Source organism: Leucopleurus acutus, assembly GCF_964270905.1.
Source record: "Leucopleurus acutus genome assembly, chromosome: 13".
NCBI classification, from domain to species: Eukaryota; Metazoa; Chordata; class Mammalia; order Artiodactyla; family Delphinidae; genus Leucopleurus; species Leucopleurus acutus.
Window position 1 is genome coordinate 39,542,374 of NC_139155.1, and position 18,222 is coordinate 39,560,595.

Here is an 18,222-nt window from a genome sequence, read left to right on the forward strand (position 1 = left end):
GGAGAGCAGATAAGGAAGGAAAAGAAATGATGGTCTGACCTCAGACTCTAAAACTGGGAATGAAAAGAGATGCAAGGACTTGAAAGGGGGTGAAGGGTAGAAGAGCCCAAATTTGATAGTTGATGATTACAGAGAGTGAGTGAGAGAGAGGGGTCTGGGAGGCCCCCAGTAGTACCCGAATATGATGGATGACTGTGCTCTTCATCCATATGCTGGATAGAGCCATGGGGTGCTGGCCGGGGGGTGAAGCCGTCGGGTTGGGGTTTGGACATGGTGCACTGGGGACACCCAGGACGCGCCAGCTCCACAGATCTGAGGTGCTGCAGAGTGACCTGGGCTTGGGGACCTTGTGCACATCACTGGCTGGGGAAGTCACAGTGCCCAGAGAAAGAGCGGTGCCCTGCAGGAGGCTGGCCCAATCCACCAAGAGCCCTCCAAACTCCAAAAGGCAAGAATCTATGAACACAGAAACTGACATTTCCCCAGTAAATCCCAGCCAGGAAAATAACTTTAATCCATGTTTGAGGCTAGGTTTAAAATTTGCTTAAGACGTTCTATTCTACCGTAAGCCTGGATTTGTAAGCAGAAACCCTGTAAAGGACCATATGTGAGATAAGGTTATAGCCAAGGAAATAACAATTGTGATTCAAGGTACACCTCGTCAGCAGTTCCTCTGGAAAAGTCCACTGAACAAGGAGAGAAGAATGGAGCGCAGAGGCACATCTTCGGTGGAAATAAAGTGGAAAAATTCCTGATGAACACAGAGCAACGAGATTCAGTCGCAGAAAATTCCGCACGTAGGAATGGCCAGATAACACTGCTTTTCTTTTTTCCTTCTCATCTCATAATAAAGAAGAAGATGGGGGCTGCTAATGGAGAGGGAAATTCTGGAGAAATCTCTTTGGCTGAGACTATGACGGGGTGAAGTGCTCGAATGCACGACTGAACAAAATAGCAAGGGCTTTTAGGGGGTTTTTGGCGAGTGGGTTGGGTTTTTTTTACCTTGGTCTGCAAACTGGCCTGAACTTCTGGAGGGCTATGACTCTACACAGAACGCGAGGTGAATTTTAAAGAAGCATCTTGTCAATCCAGGAACAAGTCAAGCTTAAATCATGATAATAATATTAAGTTAAACCATTCAGCTTTGCCATTTCTACGGTAAAAAAAAAAAATGGTCATGGACTTCCCTGATGGTCCAGTGGTTGAGAATCCGCCTGCCAATGACACGGGTTCGAGCCCTGGTCCGGAAAGATCCCACAAGCCACAGAGCAACGAAGCCCGTGTGCCGCAACTACAGAAGCCCGCGCGCCTAGAGCCCGTGCTCCGCAACAAGAGAAGCCACCGCCATGAGAAGCCCGCGCACCGCAACAAAGAGTAGCCCCGACTGGCCACAACTAGAGAAAGCCCGCACATAACAACGAAGACCCAACGTAGCCAAAAATAAATTAAAAACAATGTTTTTTTTAAATGGTCACATATCAGCAATTTCACATGATTTGGCATAATGATGCTCCAGGTCGGGGATAATGTTGACCAGGTAGACCTAGCCGTGTATCGCTTCATAAAGACTATCCTGTGAAGTGCTTCTGTTACTACTTAACAGAACTGAGCAGAATTAATCACTGATATTTACTTCAGAAAAATTAAAACTTGAAAGAAAAGCCTCATTCGTTCTAAGGTAAACTTACCAAAATAAGTGTCATCTAATTATAGGGAAAAAATACCTTGCAAGGGAGTGAAGAGGAAAGCCAAAATCATGTTTAAAGCTGGAAGTACTCATCTAGAGTCAGATGTTAAAGGCAGATACCCTGCTTGCTGTCCAATGTGGTGAGGGGCTCAGGGTCATGCATGTTGCCTGCCTCACCTGTGCTCTAACCCAGCACCTGCCTCTCTCACCTGAGAACCCAGAGGAAAAACAAAGGGCACTTTGTCGCATCGAAGTTCAGGACCCGGCTCTGACCTTCCCTCGCTCCCTCACCCACCTGACCCCACGTTCCTGCACGCAGTGCTGAAGACTGAGGGCCTGGCAGGACCCAGAGCATAAGCAATGATGATTCTGATGAGTTTGCACTTCCAGAAAAGTAGCAGCACAAGCAGAAGCCTCCAAACCCCCTTCTTACCAACCTACCCAAATGACCAATGAGAAGCACAAGTGAAGAAGAGATTCCACGAGCCCCGAGACCGGGGTAACAACCACACACCACGGCCTTTGAGGGGTCCGTCTAGACACACCAGAGACTGCAGCTGGCCATGGGGAATGGTGTGTCCAGCGACCAGCTCCCTCTCCTGGGAGAAAGTCCTGGAGAAAAGCTGGGCAAGTCCACAGTATCCGATGGTCATGTGGGCCACGGGAAAGACATAAAGTACCCCAGCATGAGTCCATTTTTGGGCCCTGTGCCTGAACAGGCTGGGAGAGGAAAGACATAAGTGCAGCTCTAGACTCTTCTCTGACCCTGACACAGGGTGAGGACGGCAAGGGTGGCAAGAGGGGCCACAGATGGGACACTCAGAGCACTCGGGGTGACCCTTCTGTCACCACACACCAACAGCAGCGGCAGGAGTGACTCAGCCTCCCTCCCCAAGCAGGGCAGTCTGTGGCTTTCCTGCCCTGACCAAACCCCTCACAGCAGGTGTGTGGCTGGTTCAACCTGGAGGCCATGTCCCCAACAGCGTGCCAGGTCTGTGAGCAGAAAGGTCAGGCCGAGGTGAGATACACTAGGACACAGAGAACATTAGCCACCAAACGCAGAGGTCTCAAAAACTACAGCGGAGAAGAAAAACAAATACACAAACAAACTGCGGAGACCACGTCCCACGGCTATGAGTGGCCCAGCTTCTCCAGCCATTCCCAGCCCACACGCCACAGCTGGTGAATGCCCGGAACTGACAGACCAAGTCCCCAGCAGGCGTGCTACTCATCCAAGTCCTCAAAGGAAGAATTTCCGACATGCAAACACAGAGGAAGAGGAAGCTAACTCTCCCTCAGGGAAAAGGACCTCACCCATGAGCCTGACTGACTTAACCAAGCGGTTGCCACAACTGAGGAACCCAGGCCCCAAGACACAGAGTATCCCCTGACTGAAACAAAACGGGAGGGCAAGAGAGACCTTTCTTAGATGACATTCCCAAACCAAGTTTACAAAAGAAACAGGAAAAAGACCCAAGAGAATCCTTTCATCCTTTCATGTGGTAAATACCAGACCTAATTCAAAAATGAATAAGAAAAACAAAATACAAACACACCTGGGGGGATATGCATAAAATTCTGTAACAAACAAGAAGGAAATGGACATTGCACACAAGAGTTAGATGGAGAACTTGCAAAGGATTTGTCCCGGGCCATGAAAGAGCATGCCCACAACAGTTTTGAATTTTTAAATAAGGATGTCAATTCTTCCCAAATTCATGGACAAAATTAACACAATGACAACTAAAATTTACAAGCCACTTTATAAAAATGACTATAAAATTGGTCCGTAGGAATAAGTGCACCCTAATGACCAGGAATGACAAAGATTACCAAAAAAGATTACCCCGGCCTGGGGTAGATAAGCAGAAATGGAGGTCACTGGTGGAAACATAAACTCACACATCCCTAGAGGGCAATTATTCAAAAAGCAACACAAAAATGTACAAACCTTTGAACCCAGCAACTCTAAGCAACAGATATTTACTTCTCACAGTTCTGGAGGCTGAATGTCGAAGCTCAAACTGTCCACAGAGTTGGTTTCTCCTGAGGCCTCTCTCCTTGACTTGTAGATGGCCGTCTTCTCCCCCTGGACAGATCTGTGTCTCAATCTCTTCTTCTTATAAGGATACCAGTCATATTGGATCAGGGCCCAATGATCTCATTTTAACCTAATTACCTCTTTAAAGGCTCTATCTTCAAATACAGTCATGTTCTGAGGTATTGGGGGGTCCGATGTCAACATATGAATTTGAGGGGTGCATAATTCAGCCCATTACAGGTACTGCATTAATGTCATTGATTATTATCGATAACAACTGTCATACCTACAATTCAGTCTTTTACTTAGACCTTTCTATGAGCTCTTTAAGCTTCACAACACTCCTATAAAGAAGGTATTATCTCCCTTTTACAGGTGAGGGAGCAGCGGTTTAAAGAAGTTACAGAATTGTGCCAAGGCCTAGGAGCCATCACAAAGCCAGCTGCCAAGGTCCACTGCTCCCTTCCAGGAGACGAGGTTGCAACATATGTACAGGACACTTCATTTCTGTAAAAGGCATGTGCAAAGCAAGTATGTACATGGGTGGGTAGAAGATGGTCTTCGTTTTGTGGGATTATGGGTGATTTTCATGTTTTTCCTTTTTATGCTGTTTTTCAGACAACTGTGTGCTCACAAATTATACAATAAAAAGTTATAAAAGCTATTTCTGTTTTAAGAAAAATATCTACATCACTCAGTTTTTACAAAGTTTTCTTGTCAGCCATGTCCATCTTTGGCCACCTTTACGTCACTGGCCTTGATGCTCTGACACTCTCATCTCTGCAGGTTCAATTTGGCCCAATGGGTTGCTAATTTGTGCCAGCCAACATGACTCCTCACTGAAAACGGCCCCTGTCACATTGACTGACCAAGAGGAGAAACATCAAGTGAAGGAAGATTCTGCCCTTGACACTGGTCTCAACTTCCCCCTCCCCGGGGGGCTGGTGACAAACACTACTAGGACACTTGGGCTGCCGTGCCATCCACACAACTGGCCACGTGGCCGCCATGATTGATTCCTGAAGTCTTGACCCGGCAAGAGGTAAGAAAGAGGGAGTTCCCTCCGAGACAGTCCGGTGCACCTCAGGACTAGGGGAAGGGGGTGGAGGAGAGTCAGGCCAGGCTGGAGGGTAGAAAACACAGTATCCAAGGGATGCTTGATTCAGGAAGTAAGCAGCTCTCCCCCTTCTGTGCTCATCTCCTCACCTTGGTGCCAGTTTGGGCCCCTCCCTCCCCTCCCCATCTATAGTCTGAACCACCCTCTGCTCTCCTCTTTTGCTCTGAAACGTCAAAAGATAAACTTTTAAGTTTTCCTGGGATGGAGGATGTTAGTTTAATCATCATTTGATTACCATCTGATCACTTTGTGTCACTGCCTGCTTCCTGGTGCTGTAGATGCCAACAAAAGCTATCTGACCACAAGCCCCGATCCTCATTAACAGACCCCCTAACACACAAGGCATTTCCCCCCTATAAGTTTAAGTGATATTTGGCAAGGCACTGAAATTCTCTGGTTCCGGTTTTTCCAAGGAGACCTGAAGTCTGGATTTTTTTATGTCAAATCTCCCAATTTTTAAATGTTGACAACCATTAAAACGTTTTTAAAAACCACAGGAGCAAACAAAATATCTGCAGTTTTCTCCTAAAATGCAAGGGTTGAGCTAAAGGAGCTCTAAGATCTTATCCAGCTCTGATGATGACTAAGGTGCTTTAGGATTAATGGGTACTTTGCTTTAGGTGAAATAATCAAATCTAATTTTTCCGTGTAAAACTAGCCCTTAAGAGGCAGCTTCCCTGGAGGTACAGCCAGAAAAGGCAACTGGTCTCACTGATCCTACTTATCTCTTTCTCTTTTCTTCCCCAAAGCAGATCACCTATATGCAATTTCTAAACACGTAAGACGTTTTCAATACAGCATATAGTGGTTCAGAGGCAGCACCTCCCAGGGAGCTTCTCCAGGGCAGAGCTGCATCCTGGTTTTATCGGCTCATTCCCAGGGACTGACAGGGCCCATCGTGAAGGCTCAGCATGTGTGCGGAAAGTTTAAGTTCCCAGGAATATAGCTCTCAAGGTCCTACTTCAATAAGAATAATTGTGAGATATACAATTCCACTATCGATATATATTAAATACTGGTGATCACACACACACAAACCCTTTAGAGCATTAGCTATAGCCATCCAAAAATAATGTCGGATAAATATTATTTCTACATGTGGTGCGTTTAAGACCTCTTCCCAGCAGCCGGCTCACATTTTTGGAGAGCGCTAGGCTACACCATAACTCAAAACCTATCTTTACCTCTCAGCAGATACATCCTCAACACAGAGCAACAGATTCCTGGGCCTTAAAAAAAACAGCTGACAGAGGGCTGAGTGCAAAAATAAAGATAATTTAAACGAGTCCTAAAAGCAGATGTGGAAAGGACTGGGTCCTCCAAATGCTCTTGTTTCCTTTGTATCCGGGGGCCTCACACATGGCCACATAGAAACTGAGGAAACTTCATGAAGGGCATGCTCCTCCACAGCACTGTGACAATTGGCCCACCTTACGGCTTGTAAGAGAGTTTTTCAACGCGGTCTGGACCCAGTTTTGAGGCTCTGCTTAGAAGTCAGTCAGTCCCCTTCTCCAGCAGCCCAAGCCCACTCTCCCAACCCGCAGGCATGTGGGCTTCTCACACGCCAGAGCCCCGGGGCCCACTGACATAATGCAAACTGGCCAATCCTAAACCTGCCCACCCCGCCTTGTGTGGAAACCACAACAGAGGTGCCTGCCCTCGCCCTCCACTCTGCTTCCCCCGAGTGGCCCAGAGCGGGCATGATGTTTTCTCCCCGGGGAACGGTGAGTTACAAAACTAAAAACCTCCTCCCAGTTTCTCTCCCTTGATCTGCAACAGGCCTCACCATCCTTCACCCAAGGTAATTCGGTTAAAATGAGGTGGGACAAAGAGGCAATTCAAAGGTTGTCCTTGACTGTAAATGTCTGGTGGCTGCCGGCAGCTGATCACAACCTAAAAAAGCCTACATGCCTTCAAGGTCAGGAAGGGGTAACTCAACATGTGGGCTGGGGAAAAAACCGATAGTTTCCTTGTATCAAAACACAAAGGTCACAGCCTAAGAAATCTGTCCTTTACATCCCTCAGAAGTACACTTTCCTGGCACGGGCTTCAGTCAGATACGTCCAGATGTGCTGACGTGTGTGCACACAATGCCCTGGTTACCCCGAGTCTTCTGAGACTCAGCGGAAGTGGGGTGGGCGTGCAAAGGCCCCTCGGCTGCATGGAAAGCAGGACATCTTGTAATAACCTGAAAGGGAGGGAGTACCCGCTCGTTTCCCAGGTAACAGATGGTAGCCGTCTGGCCTCCATTAAATAGACATCACTGGAAAATCAAAATCAGAAGGCAAGGCCTTGGTGGTGGCAATGGAAGCTCAGAGGCAAGGAAGGGTCTTACCTCGGTGGCATTTTCTTCAGGGACAGAGAAGCAGCAGGTGGCTGGCAGGGTTCTCCCTTGGCTGTGCTTGGGAGTTCTGATTCTCAAGCATTCGTTAACTGCTTTCGGTGCCTTTCCAGGGCAGATCAGAACACCGCAGATTAATAAACCACTGCACACACTGGGGCGGAGAGCCTAGCTGAAGCATCTGTGTCAACACCATCTTTCATTACCGCCAAGTACCACTGACACAACTCACCATTTGGGACCTTGCAGAACCACTGGGCTTACCCTGCCCCTATACGATGATGCACTCAGTGGCAGGGAGGCCCTCTCTCCCTCCAGCCAGACCACCACGGGGCTGCTTACTGGAAGGCTTTCTCCGCTGGGCTGAGTTTTTCCTTCCCAAGTCCCTCTATGTGGCACGCACGAGTAACCTGCAGGCACAAAGGCAGGCCTTTCTCTCTTGCCACGTCCCCTTGGAGTCCAGGAAGCCAAACACCCACTGTGCCAGCCTCCCTAGCAGCTACAGGCGGCCATGCAACCCAGTTCTAATCCATGGGAGGTCTGCAGGGGGCTCCTGATGAGAATTTTGCTTTCCTGATAAGGCGGGGCTGACCACCGCTGGCAGAGCCACCCTCCTCGCCACAGACTTGAATGCAGATGAACCAAGATGCTCACACTGATGATGGCTCTATAAAAACGCACATATAGGGCTTCCCTGGTGGCGCAGTGGTTGGGAGTCCGCCTGCCGCTGCAGGGGACGCGGGTTCGTGCCCCGATATGGGAGGATCCCACGTGCCACGGAGCGGCTGGGCCCGTGAGCCATGGCCGCTGGGTCTGCGCATCCAGAGCCTGTGCTCTGTGGCAGGAAAGGCCACGGTGGTGAGAGGCCCGCATACTGCAAAAAAAAAAAAAAAAAAAAAAAACGCACATATACACTCCTAGGTAAGGGTCAGAAGAATAAAGATAAACATGTAGATGGTTATTAGTTCCATACAGGTGTGTGTAGGTCTGTGCATTCATACCAGCACCCACTGGGGAAGACTTTTTTTTTTTAAGTTAAAATGATGCATACTTTAAACCTCGCAAAAAATACGCTGTGAATTTGGACCCATTATTCAGAATTAGGCCATTTTAGGTGTATTTCTTTCCATGTGGTTCAACTTATAAGAATCCATGGAAAATAAAATAGAGGAATTGCTCCCACCCTTATTCCTGTGCCGTCCCCTCTTCCAGGTGTTGGGCCAGTTTGGATGGAAATGGAAGGATGAGAATCAAGGCTTATATGCATTTCTTCAGACACAGAAGGACAGCTGCATTCGGGGGCAACACAGCAGGACAAAGTTTATGGTTAATTTGGTATACGTGCCATAAAAGTTTCCATATAAATGTTTTAATCATACTGAGACTAGAAATCATAAAATTCATCCATAAAGCATCTCTGCTGACAGCTTATAATGAGGGTCTACCACACACCCAGGGAAAGATGGAAGGTAGACAAAAGGAGGTGCCTCCCCAGCCTCACAAACACCATGGAGCTGAGAAACTGAGGCTGAGGAACCCTCTCTCACACACACACTTGGCATTTATCAAAATGAACAGAAACATTAACACTGACTTAAAAATACGTCCCCCCCAAATTTTTTTAATGAGCCGTCAGTTTTCCCTTTTGCTTTTGCCCTTGTTGCAGTGGCTCTCCAGGAGCAGAGAAAATGGGGAAGGATTCAGAGAGTTCGAGGTGCTGGGTCACAACTCAGAACGTAAGGAACCTTCTCAGGGTAAAACACAACAGGACACTGCAGGAGACTTTCGTTTTGCCTGCCTCATTCAACTCTAACCAAGGACATTTGATATTAAATCACACGTTTCGTGTATTTTTCCTTCATCCAAGGGAAAGAAAAGGAGGTATTTCTTTTTCCTTATATGAACACGGAGTTGTGGAGTTACAGGCATAGATGCAGAAGGGGGAACAGAACCTTGATCAGTCATGATGTGCCCCAGTGCCTGGCCACGGTCCTTGCTCGACTTCACCCTAGAGGAAGTGATTTTTTAGGCAAACACTCAACCTCTTTGAGACTCAGATTTTTCAACTGCAAAATGAAGATAATATTGAACTATATTAAATTTTTCATTTGGTAAGTCAAAACTGTTGATAACAGCTATGTCATATGGTCCAACCTAATAATTCCTGCCCTGCCTATTCACAGATTTTACGGAATCAAATAAAATTATTTATAGGAAGTTGCACAAAAACACTCGAACTCTGAAAAGAGCATTAACTTTATGAACTGGAACGGTAATCAGTGCTTCAAACACCACACACGCACCACTGTGTAAAAAATGAAATTACGGAGGTAGCATTCAGCATCCTTCTTTAAAATGCAAATTCTGGGCCCACCCCAGACCTACCAAGTCAGAAACAGGAGGACCTGGTGAGGAATGTGCGCTTCCTACAGGAACTCCCAGTGATAAGCCAAGTCGGTGACAATATTTTTCCCAGGAAATAACTGGCCTCTTCGGTTTTGAGGGGCTTTCTGTTCAAATGCAGGCCTTACCCAAGCCCACTTGGTGTGCACCTTTCCTCACCAAATAAAAGAGATTATAAAGAACCTAGTGTGCAGAATATTCTTTTCTTAATAACTGGGAAGAGGGCTTCCCTAGTGGCGCAGTGGTTGAGAGTCCGCCTGCCGATGCAGGGGACACGGGTTCATGGCCAGGTCCGGGAAGATCCCACATGCCGCAGAGCGGCTGGGCCCGTGAGCCATGGCCGCTGAGCCTGCGCGTCCGGAGCCTGTGCTTGGCAACGGGAGAGGCCACAACAGTGAGAGGCCCGTGTACCACCAAAAAAAAAAAAAATTAAAAAAATAACTGTGAAGAGACTACAGGTAAAGTCAGTAAAATGAACTCAGTCACTGATTAGTTACAAGGAATCGATAAAACCTGAAGGGGTCTTCTTTTGCTACAGGATGTCTTCATCTCCTTACTCCGTAACCAAATCTTTCAAAAAGTTCTCAGTATCGAAGTTCCTGGAGGTGACCCCAGACCCTCCTTGCAGCAGGGGCTGGGCCGCCCCATGCCCGGCGTCACTTACCCCTCAGAATGTAGTTCTGATAGTTCTGATCTGCCTCAGCTCCCACCTTGATCAAACACGTCAGACCTTCAGCCACTACAAATTCATGCACCAAATCCTTGTCATCCTGGCAGGAAACAGGGAAAGAGAGAGAGAGAAAAAAAAAAAAAAGACTTCAAATACTGTCCCGGTCCATCCTCCATCCAGGCTGTTCTGTGAAAACTATGTACAAGCCTTTGACGCCAGACCGCGACCTCTGAAGATTGTTCTGCTCTATTCAAATGAGGCATCTTAACTGTTGCCAGAGGAATTTTACAGCCAGTCTTCACATCGTTGTTTGCCAAAGACCAATTATTGCCTTCTGGGCAATCTAATAAAGATAAGGCAAATGAATCCCCCGACTGTCAGGAATACTTAGAGTGATCTGTTTTTCATTCTTTAGAAATCACCAGGCTCCGCATCCCCACAGGTCCCAAGGGACCAGCCACATGAAGCCTGCTGGGTTTCAACACAGGAAACACTGGGCTGCAGCACAGACCATCGTGTAAAGGATTCAAAGCAACTCGTGTGTTTCAAAAGACAGTCCCTAAAGACGGTTACGAGCGTCTTGCAAATGGTATCTGAGAAAGTAGGGGAGCAGTTTCTCCACCTCCCAAGTCGTGCAGCTTGCAGGACAAGCAAGGAGGCAGAGCACAGAACCGGCCGTGTGTCTGGGGCCGCTACACTGTCGCTCAAAAGAGCCACGGCGGTCAGCCTGATGACCGCATCACAGAAGGCAAGACCTGGAAGGAATCGCAGGAGTCATCTAATCTGGTGGTTCTCAAAGAGAGGTCTCCAGACCCACAAGCACCTAAGCATCACCTGGAAACTTGTTAGAAGTGCAAAATACCCAGCCCCACCCTGACTTACTGGATAGGAAACTCCACTGTGGAGCCCGGCAACCTGTGCTTAAAAAGCCCTGCAGGGGATTCAGAGGTGCTCAGATCCTTCTCACCTCTGACTCCCTCACATCAGGATCATCTGCAGAACCTAAAAAAGGGACAGGAAGCAGGTCCCTGCCCAGATGGGTTTAATCCGAATTTCTGGGGTGGGGCCCAGGCTCTGCTATTAAATTCCCAAGGAAATCCTAACGGGCAGCCAGTTCAAGGACCACTGATCTAATCCTACCTTCCCTTTACAGATGAAGATGCAAGAGGGGCAAAACTTTGGCCAAGATGACCTAACTATGGTCCAGCCAGCCCCCAAATCCAGTCCTTTGCCTGGAGTACCAAGTTCCATGGAGCTCTATAAGAGGGATTTTTCCACTACTGTTTCAGGAGATTTCCTCAATTGGACACTGCCTTGTCTCAAACACAGCTAGGATACATTCATCTTCAATTATAACAACAGAGCAAAAATAAAAAACCTCAGTGATGTAAACAGTAGAAAGCTTAATGGAATAATGGAAGGTTATTATTATAGGAATGGTCAGCAACCATGGTTTACCTCCAAGAAAAAAAGTAATTTAGACAAACTGGTATAATTCTCCCATCTCCACATTGAAATCAGCCCCTCATTTTAATTTTACGGCATTTTCCAATTATATGGAAGGAGGACGTGAGGTAACGGGGAGGTGGGGAGAGGGAAGCAGGGGGCAGGCCAGGCAAATGCTCCCTTTGAACCAAGAACACACTCAACATTCAGAGGGCACTGGGGGGAGGGGGGAGCACTGCTGTGCCCCGAAGGTAATGAAAGACAGCTGTGTTAACTCAGACTTTAAGATAATCATGGCGTTGGAAGCAAGAGAAAATGGGACAGTATCATGAGTTTTTGGAAAATTACTTTACACTCATATGTATAAAGGAAATAAAAATAATTCTCCCTCCATCCATATTCTTTTCCACCAGCATATGTGAAAAGTGAACATTTAGATGAGCTCATGTCTAGTCAGAAGGTTTTTCCAAGCATGTAACAAATGTTTATTACTTTAAAACTAGATTCACACATGACTTCATGGTGAAAAAGTGAGAACAAGCTCTCAAGAAACCACTCAAGCTAATCACTAATATTAATATAGCAGAGAGCTGACTGTCTGGAAAAGGCACTTGGAAAAAAACACTGGACAGTGTTTATAAAAATAATTCAGAACCCTAACTAATATTTATGCACATATGTAGATAAGGCATTTAGAAAATAGAAGTGTACGAATGATTAATGTAGAAAATATCTTCCAAATTGGCAACGCAGAAGATTTTGAACACACATCTTGAAGTACACAGGCATTAATAAATGATTTTTAAAACATTGGTTTCTAACTAGAGTGAAGTCAACATGTTAACACTAACTGATATGAGATTATCCTTGAATTTCAGAATTCTCTATAATAGCCATATTTTAACCTGTGATCATTTTTTTAAAATGCCTATTAGTCAAGGAATATTCAACTCAATCCAAATGACCAATGGTTCTGTTTTTACATCCTTACACTCTAGTTCCAAAAAGAACCTCCACATCCAGAAAACATAAGACATGATGGAGGTGCAGCCCGGTGGGTGTGGGAGAAGGTGATCTAAGCCCCAGACAGCCTGCAGCCTGTGGAATCCACCCAATACCCAAAGCAACCCTGCCCTGTGTGTTAGAGCTGTTTTGTGCACAGGTCTGTGGTCTTCCAAACAGATTAAACTTTTGGTAGCAAATGGCTTCTTCCTTGCCTACATACTGCCAACAAAGGCTGCTCAAGAATATTTGTTTGCTGAGTAAGTGGTGGAAACAGCATCCCTGAGAATTCAGAGAGACAACACAACAGAACAAGCATGGTGAGGGGATGTGAAACAAGACCGACATGTGTTTATCCTTTAACTTTGTCACCATGGAAAACTTGAAACATATACAAAAGAAGACAGAATAATTTAGTGAACCCCAGGTGCCAATCAACTCATATCAATCCTGCTCCGTCTATCACCCTACCCTGTCTGCTGCCATATTAATTTGAAGCAAATCCCAGACATCATATCATTTAACCCATAAATATTCCAATACGTACCTCCAAAGGACAGAAAGTCTTTTCAAAATTATGTACTCATAATAAAAAATTAATACTTTCTTAATATTATCAAATGTCCAGTCGGTGACCAATTCCAACTGTCTCGAAAATAGTGTTTTAAATTTTGTAGTAGGATCCAAATAGGAGTCACATGTGGCAATTAGCTGATATAACTTTTAAATGTCTTTTAATTCATCTCTTTTTTTCCCTTGAAATTTGTGTGTTGGAGAAACTAGATCATTTGTCCTACAGAGTAGTCTATATTCTGGATTTTGCTGATTACATGCCTGCTGTGTGGTTTAACATGTGCCTCTGTCCTAGATCATTTGTAAATTGGTTACTGCATAGAAAAGCAGGATCAGATCCAGAATTGATTTTGTTGGCTTGACCACATCCTCAACGGCAGTGCAAGTTTCCATGAGAAGGCATGTAATATCTGATTGTATCTCACTTCCATCATGTCAGCAGATCCTGATGCTTGATACCTAGATCCATTACTTCATTCAGGGTTGCAAAATTCTGACATTCTCATTGATACTCTCATTATATCACTCCTTCTTACTTGCTAGCTAGAATATTTTTGAAAGCGAAACTTCCTCTCAACTGAACTTTTGATTATCCTAAAGTTCATTCAGGAAAAAGTTAAGCTAAATGTCTGATTCTAAAATTTTACCCATTTTTCAAAATAACGTGCTGGTTCACCACCATCTTCCTTCCACTGGTGACCAATTCACTGTCATTCTTTAGTATTATTATGAACTCATCAATGCAGATTAACCTGATGTGTTTTAATCCACTGTAATTATCATCCTTATTGATGCTTAATTGTTCATCTTCAGCCAGCCAGTGGGAGACCTTCAATGTGCTCCCGAGTCCCTTTGGCAATAATCCTAGTAGTATTTGATAGCTACCTTGCTATCTGCATAATAATATGTCCCAGGTTTATTTTACTATTTATTTTATTCTGGTTTCCTATGCCAGACTTGGAGTCAGCTATTTCTCCAAGGAGCTCTGGTCCCTTTCTGTATTTTAAAACGGCAATCTCGGTGCTGGTGGTGCTTTTTGCTCATGGGTTCGCCATTGCTTCTAGTCCTTTTCAATAAACTTAGTGCTAGAAATATGCTTTGTTGCAAGTTTGTTAAGATAATAAACACCCTGGGTTCATTCCGATACTTCCAATTAAATTCAGGAATCCAGAGTTTTTTAACCTAACCCTTCTATCTTTCTAGCCACTTTCTTCCACACACCAAGAATCCAAATCCTTAAGAACTCTAAGAATGACAAAATTAGAACACACACACACACACACACACACACAATTATCAGAAGAGCAATACCAACACTACCACCAGCAATATGATTATTATAAACAGTTGATTTTCGTGTGTGTGTGGTTCTCTTTCTTCTTAGAGTATATCCTACCCAGGATACACAAACTGCAGTGTTTTAAAGCCACTCGGAACGACTCTTCTCTGTGTGGTTCTGCCACCAGCTCAATGAGGTGAACACAGGTTTCAAAAGAAGTCAAAGCTGAACAAGAAGTCAAAGCTGAACAATGGGGCTTTCCTGGTGGTGCAGTGGTTGAGAGTCCGCCTGCCGATGCAGGGGACATGGGTTCGTGCCCCGGTCCGGGAAGATCCCACATGCCACGGAGCAGCTGGGCCCGTGAGCCATGGCCGCTGAGCCTGCGCGTCCGGAGCCTGTGCTCCGCAACGGGAGAGGCCACAACAGTGAGAGGCCCGCTTACAGAAAAAAAAAAAAAAAAAAGCTGAACAACGGAAGCAGCAGGCAGGCTGAGGGGCTGCACGAGCTGGCGTGAGGAGTGGCAAGAGTGTGGTCCTCCCTTGGCACGGTGAGAGCCCAGGCCAAGTGCAGTCAGGGATCTGAGTTCGAGAGGAGGAGGTTAATGGAGGGTGAAGAAGTTCTGTTTTGTTCAGCTAAGAAGCAGGGAGACACAGATGGATAAGTGGGAAGTGAAGCTTTGGGGCAAGTAATTAGCGAAGCATTTACTTAATTAGAGCCAGGAAAGACTGAAGACAGAGACACCTGTGAGAGGAGTATTCAGTTCGCCCAATTCATTCATCTATTGCTTCAGTGGCACTGGCCACAGCGTGACCCAGTGATGGAATCCAGGGAGCTCACGGATGACCAGACTCAGGCACGCACCCTGTGGTATCTTAAATTCCATTCCAGAGATGAGCACAGAGAACTTTATAGAGGAGAACCCTTGACTTCAGTGAGGGCTCATCTGGAGGATCTCCCTGGCAGGAGGAGACACCAGATGGGAGACAGAGACATGGGGAGTGGATGTGGGGCAACAATGCATCCTGAGATAGAAGCAACAGGTCCAGGGGCAAAGGTGCAGAGGAGACTTGCCCCCAGAACACAATCACCGGGGAGACAGCTGCAGCCAAGGACAGGGAGGTGGGCCACAGAGGCCAGGTCCAGAAGGGCCTCAACGTTACACTGAGAGATTCAGACGTAACTCAGATGGCTACACGGAACCAGCATGAGAAGGACTTGGTCAGCCCCTCTGGTGGGAAGCTAGAGGACGGACCAAGCAGCAGGTGGTGCCCATGACATCTGTTACAATTTTTCCAGAAGAAACGGCCTGAATCAAGGCCAACCCCAAACCCCAAGGCACTTCTGAGACATGTGGCATGAGGCAGCAGTGGTGACTCAGGGTCACGCCTGTAGCTGTGGGAAGATGAGGAATGAGGACTCATCTCCAGAAACACTGTCACTGAGAAGGGCTCTGCTCTGGGAAAAAGATGAGGGCATGCATGGTTGAACAAGTTTAAAAATGGGACAAGAACGTGCAGGTGGGATGGACTGTTGGCCTGCCTTTCTGCCAATCCCCCCCAGACAGGAAGGCACCCATGAAGGGCACAGCCACTCGGCTAGAACTACCACAGACGGAAAATCCTTTAAGTATGTGAAGGAGACGGGAACTGAAGAGATGTGGACCGCACCCTAGAGTCTAAAATCATGCCAGAAAGAACGATGAACCTACGGAGACACAAACTCCATCTTCTCCACGAAGCCTCATCCTGCTTCTGCTGACCCTGCCCTGCTTGGCACAGCGGCCTCACCCTCCTCCCCTGACTCTCTGTCCCTCTTCCCTGTGGGTGACAGCTTGGAGTTCGCCTACACTCCTGTCCTAGCCCTCATCGCTAAGCTTGTGACTTGCCCAGGGGAGAAGCAGAGGGAAGGTTTAGGAGAGAAGGCTAAGCCAGAACCCGACAAAGATGCTTGCACACGTGCACAAGGGGGCTTGTCCCTAACGGCACGGTTTGTAACAGCAGAACCCTGGAAACGAACCCAACTGTCTGCCAATAGAAGATGAATAAGGCAAATTTGTGCTTCCTCCATACAATGGTTACTCACTCAGTTAACTCGGTCACGCCCACACCTATCCCGCTCTCACTAAGTAAGCCGCAGCGTGATACACACAGCATGATAACACGCATATACAGTTCATAGAAAAGAATATCACATATTGTTGGTGAATATGCACCATTAGTATGGAAACGTGCATTTGCATGATAAACACTATATGTGACATTCAGTAGAGAGGGGCCCCGGGGTGGAGTAGGAAGACAGTGGTTGATATTGAGCAGAACACAAGACTTCAGTTACATCCGTAGTAGGACTTTTTTTTTTAATCTGAAGTAAATATGGAAAAACATTGTGATTTGATAACTTTTTTTACTTATTATGCTTGAAATATTTGGTATGGTAAAAATACTCAACTGACATTTTGACAGAATTTACATTGTACTCTAAAGAGACTTTTCTTTTTGTAATCAGTAAAAGGTATAAATTTGTCTGCATCTAATTCTACAAGCAATGCAAAAACAGAACCTGAGAGTACTTTTTTCTTTTTTTTACCTGAAATATCTGCTTCAGGGAGAAAAGGGCCCTTCTTAAATCTCGTCCACCGGAGTTGTACAGTTTTTCTGAAATAAAGAATACAACATATACAATTAATTGAACTGACTCGACAGATGGCAAAAACACAGAGAGGATATGAACAACTAATGAATTTCCACTGGAAAGGTGAGTAAAACAAATTCATTTCATGCAGGATATCGACCTTACCCCCAGGGGTGCAAAGGACAGTCCAGCTGTTGCAGGACGCAGGAAGAGGACATTGCAGGTTGTGGGAAAGATGCCCTGATCTGCACCCTCAGTCCTCAACTCCCTCTCTCCAGAGCTCTATTTCCAGCTGTTTACAGACTACTATACTTGGTAGCCAACTATATCTGGAAAGTTAACACAGCCAAAACAGAACCTCCTTCCTTGCCTCACAGCCCCCGCACCACCAACTGCAGTTGGGCTCAGAAAGCTTCAAGTTGCCTCTTTTTCCCTGTGATCCAATGATCCAAGAGCAGCAGAGTGGCTCTAAGGACTGACTAGCTCCCTTGGTGACGGCCCACTTCCAGCAGGAACCCAGCCTTAGCTCTGCCTGCACCCAGGCTCTCACTCATGTGAGACGGGTTCAAGGATGGGTCCTGGCCCAGAGCAAGGCAGATGGAGAAGCCCCTGTCAGTACCCTGGGGCTCGACACCGAGACCAACTTCTACAGGACCCACCTTCCAGAGGTCACAGTGAGGCAGGAGAGGCAAATGAGTAAGGCACAATTCCCCACTGGTCAGTGGCGTGGCACTACGATGCCCTGAAGGAGTGTCCCATTCTTCTGGTGTATGCATACTCCCAGGAGCATGGATTCCACTCAGCTTCCCAGAACCCAAGCTTGGCCCTGACCCAGGTGGCTCAGGTGCCTGGGGTTGGGTTCCTAACACTTCATGCCAGACCGCCCCAAGGTAAATCATCCGGCACATATTTACTGAGCGCCTGCCAGGCACTGAGGGTACAGTAGTAAAGAGTGAACTTACAGCATAGACTAAGCAATCAGAGCCTGCAGTTCAAACCTGGTGTCACCACCCACAGCTATGTGATCTTGAG

The 18,222-nt window shown here is 46.4% G+C and overlaps 1 protein-coding gene across 7 annotated transcripts in view; it reads right to left on the bottom strand.

Moving 5' to 3' along the window:
• The window catches only part of FHOD3 (formin homology 2 domain containing 3), a gene marked incomplete at both ends in the record, with an annotated part of 492,573 nt that overhangs the window by 268,984 nt on the left and 205,367 nt on the right, over window positions 1-18,222 (bottom strand). For all 7 annotated transcript variants that reach the window (XM_082852719.1, XM_082852718.1, XM_082852717.1 and 4 more), the window contains 2 exons: window positions 10,254-10,359; window positions 17,146-17,213. In XM_082852719.1, coding sequence (XP_082708845.1) covers window positions 10,254-10,359; window positions 17,146-17,213 — 174 coding nt within the window. The remainder of the gene's footprint in view (window positions 1-10,253; window positions 10,360-17,145; window positions 17,214-18,222) is intronic.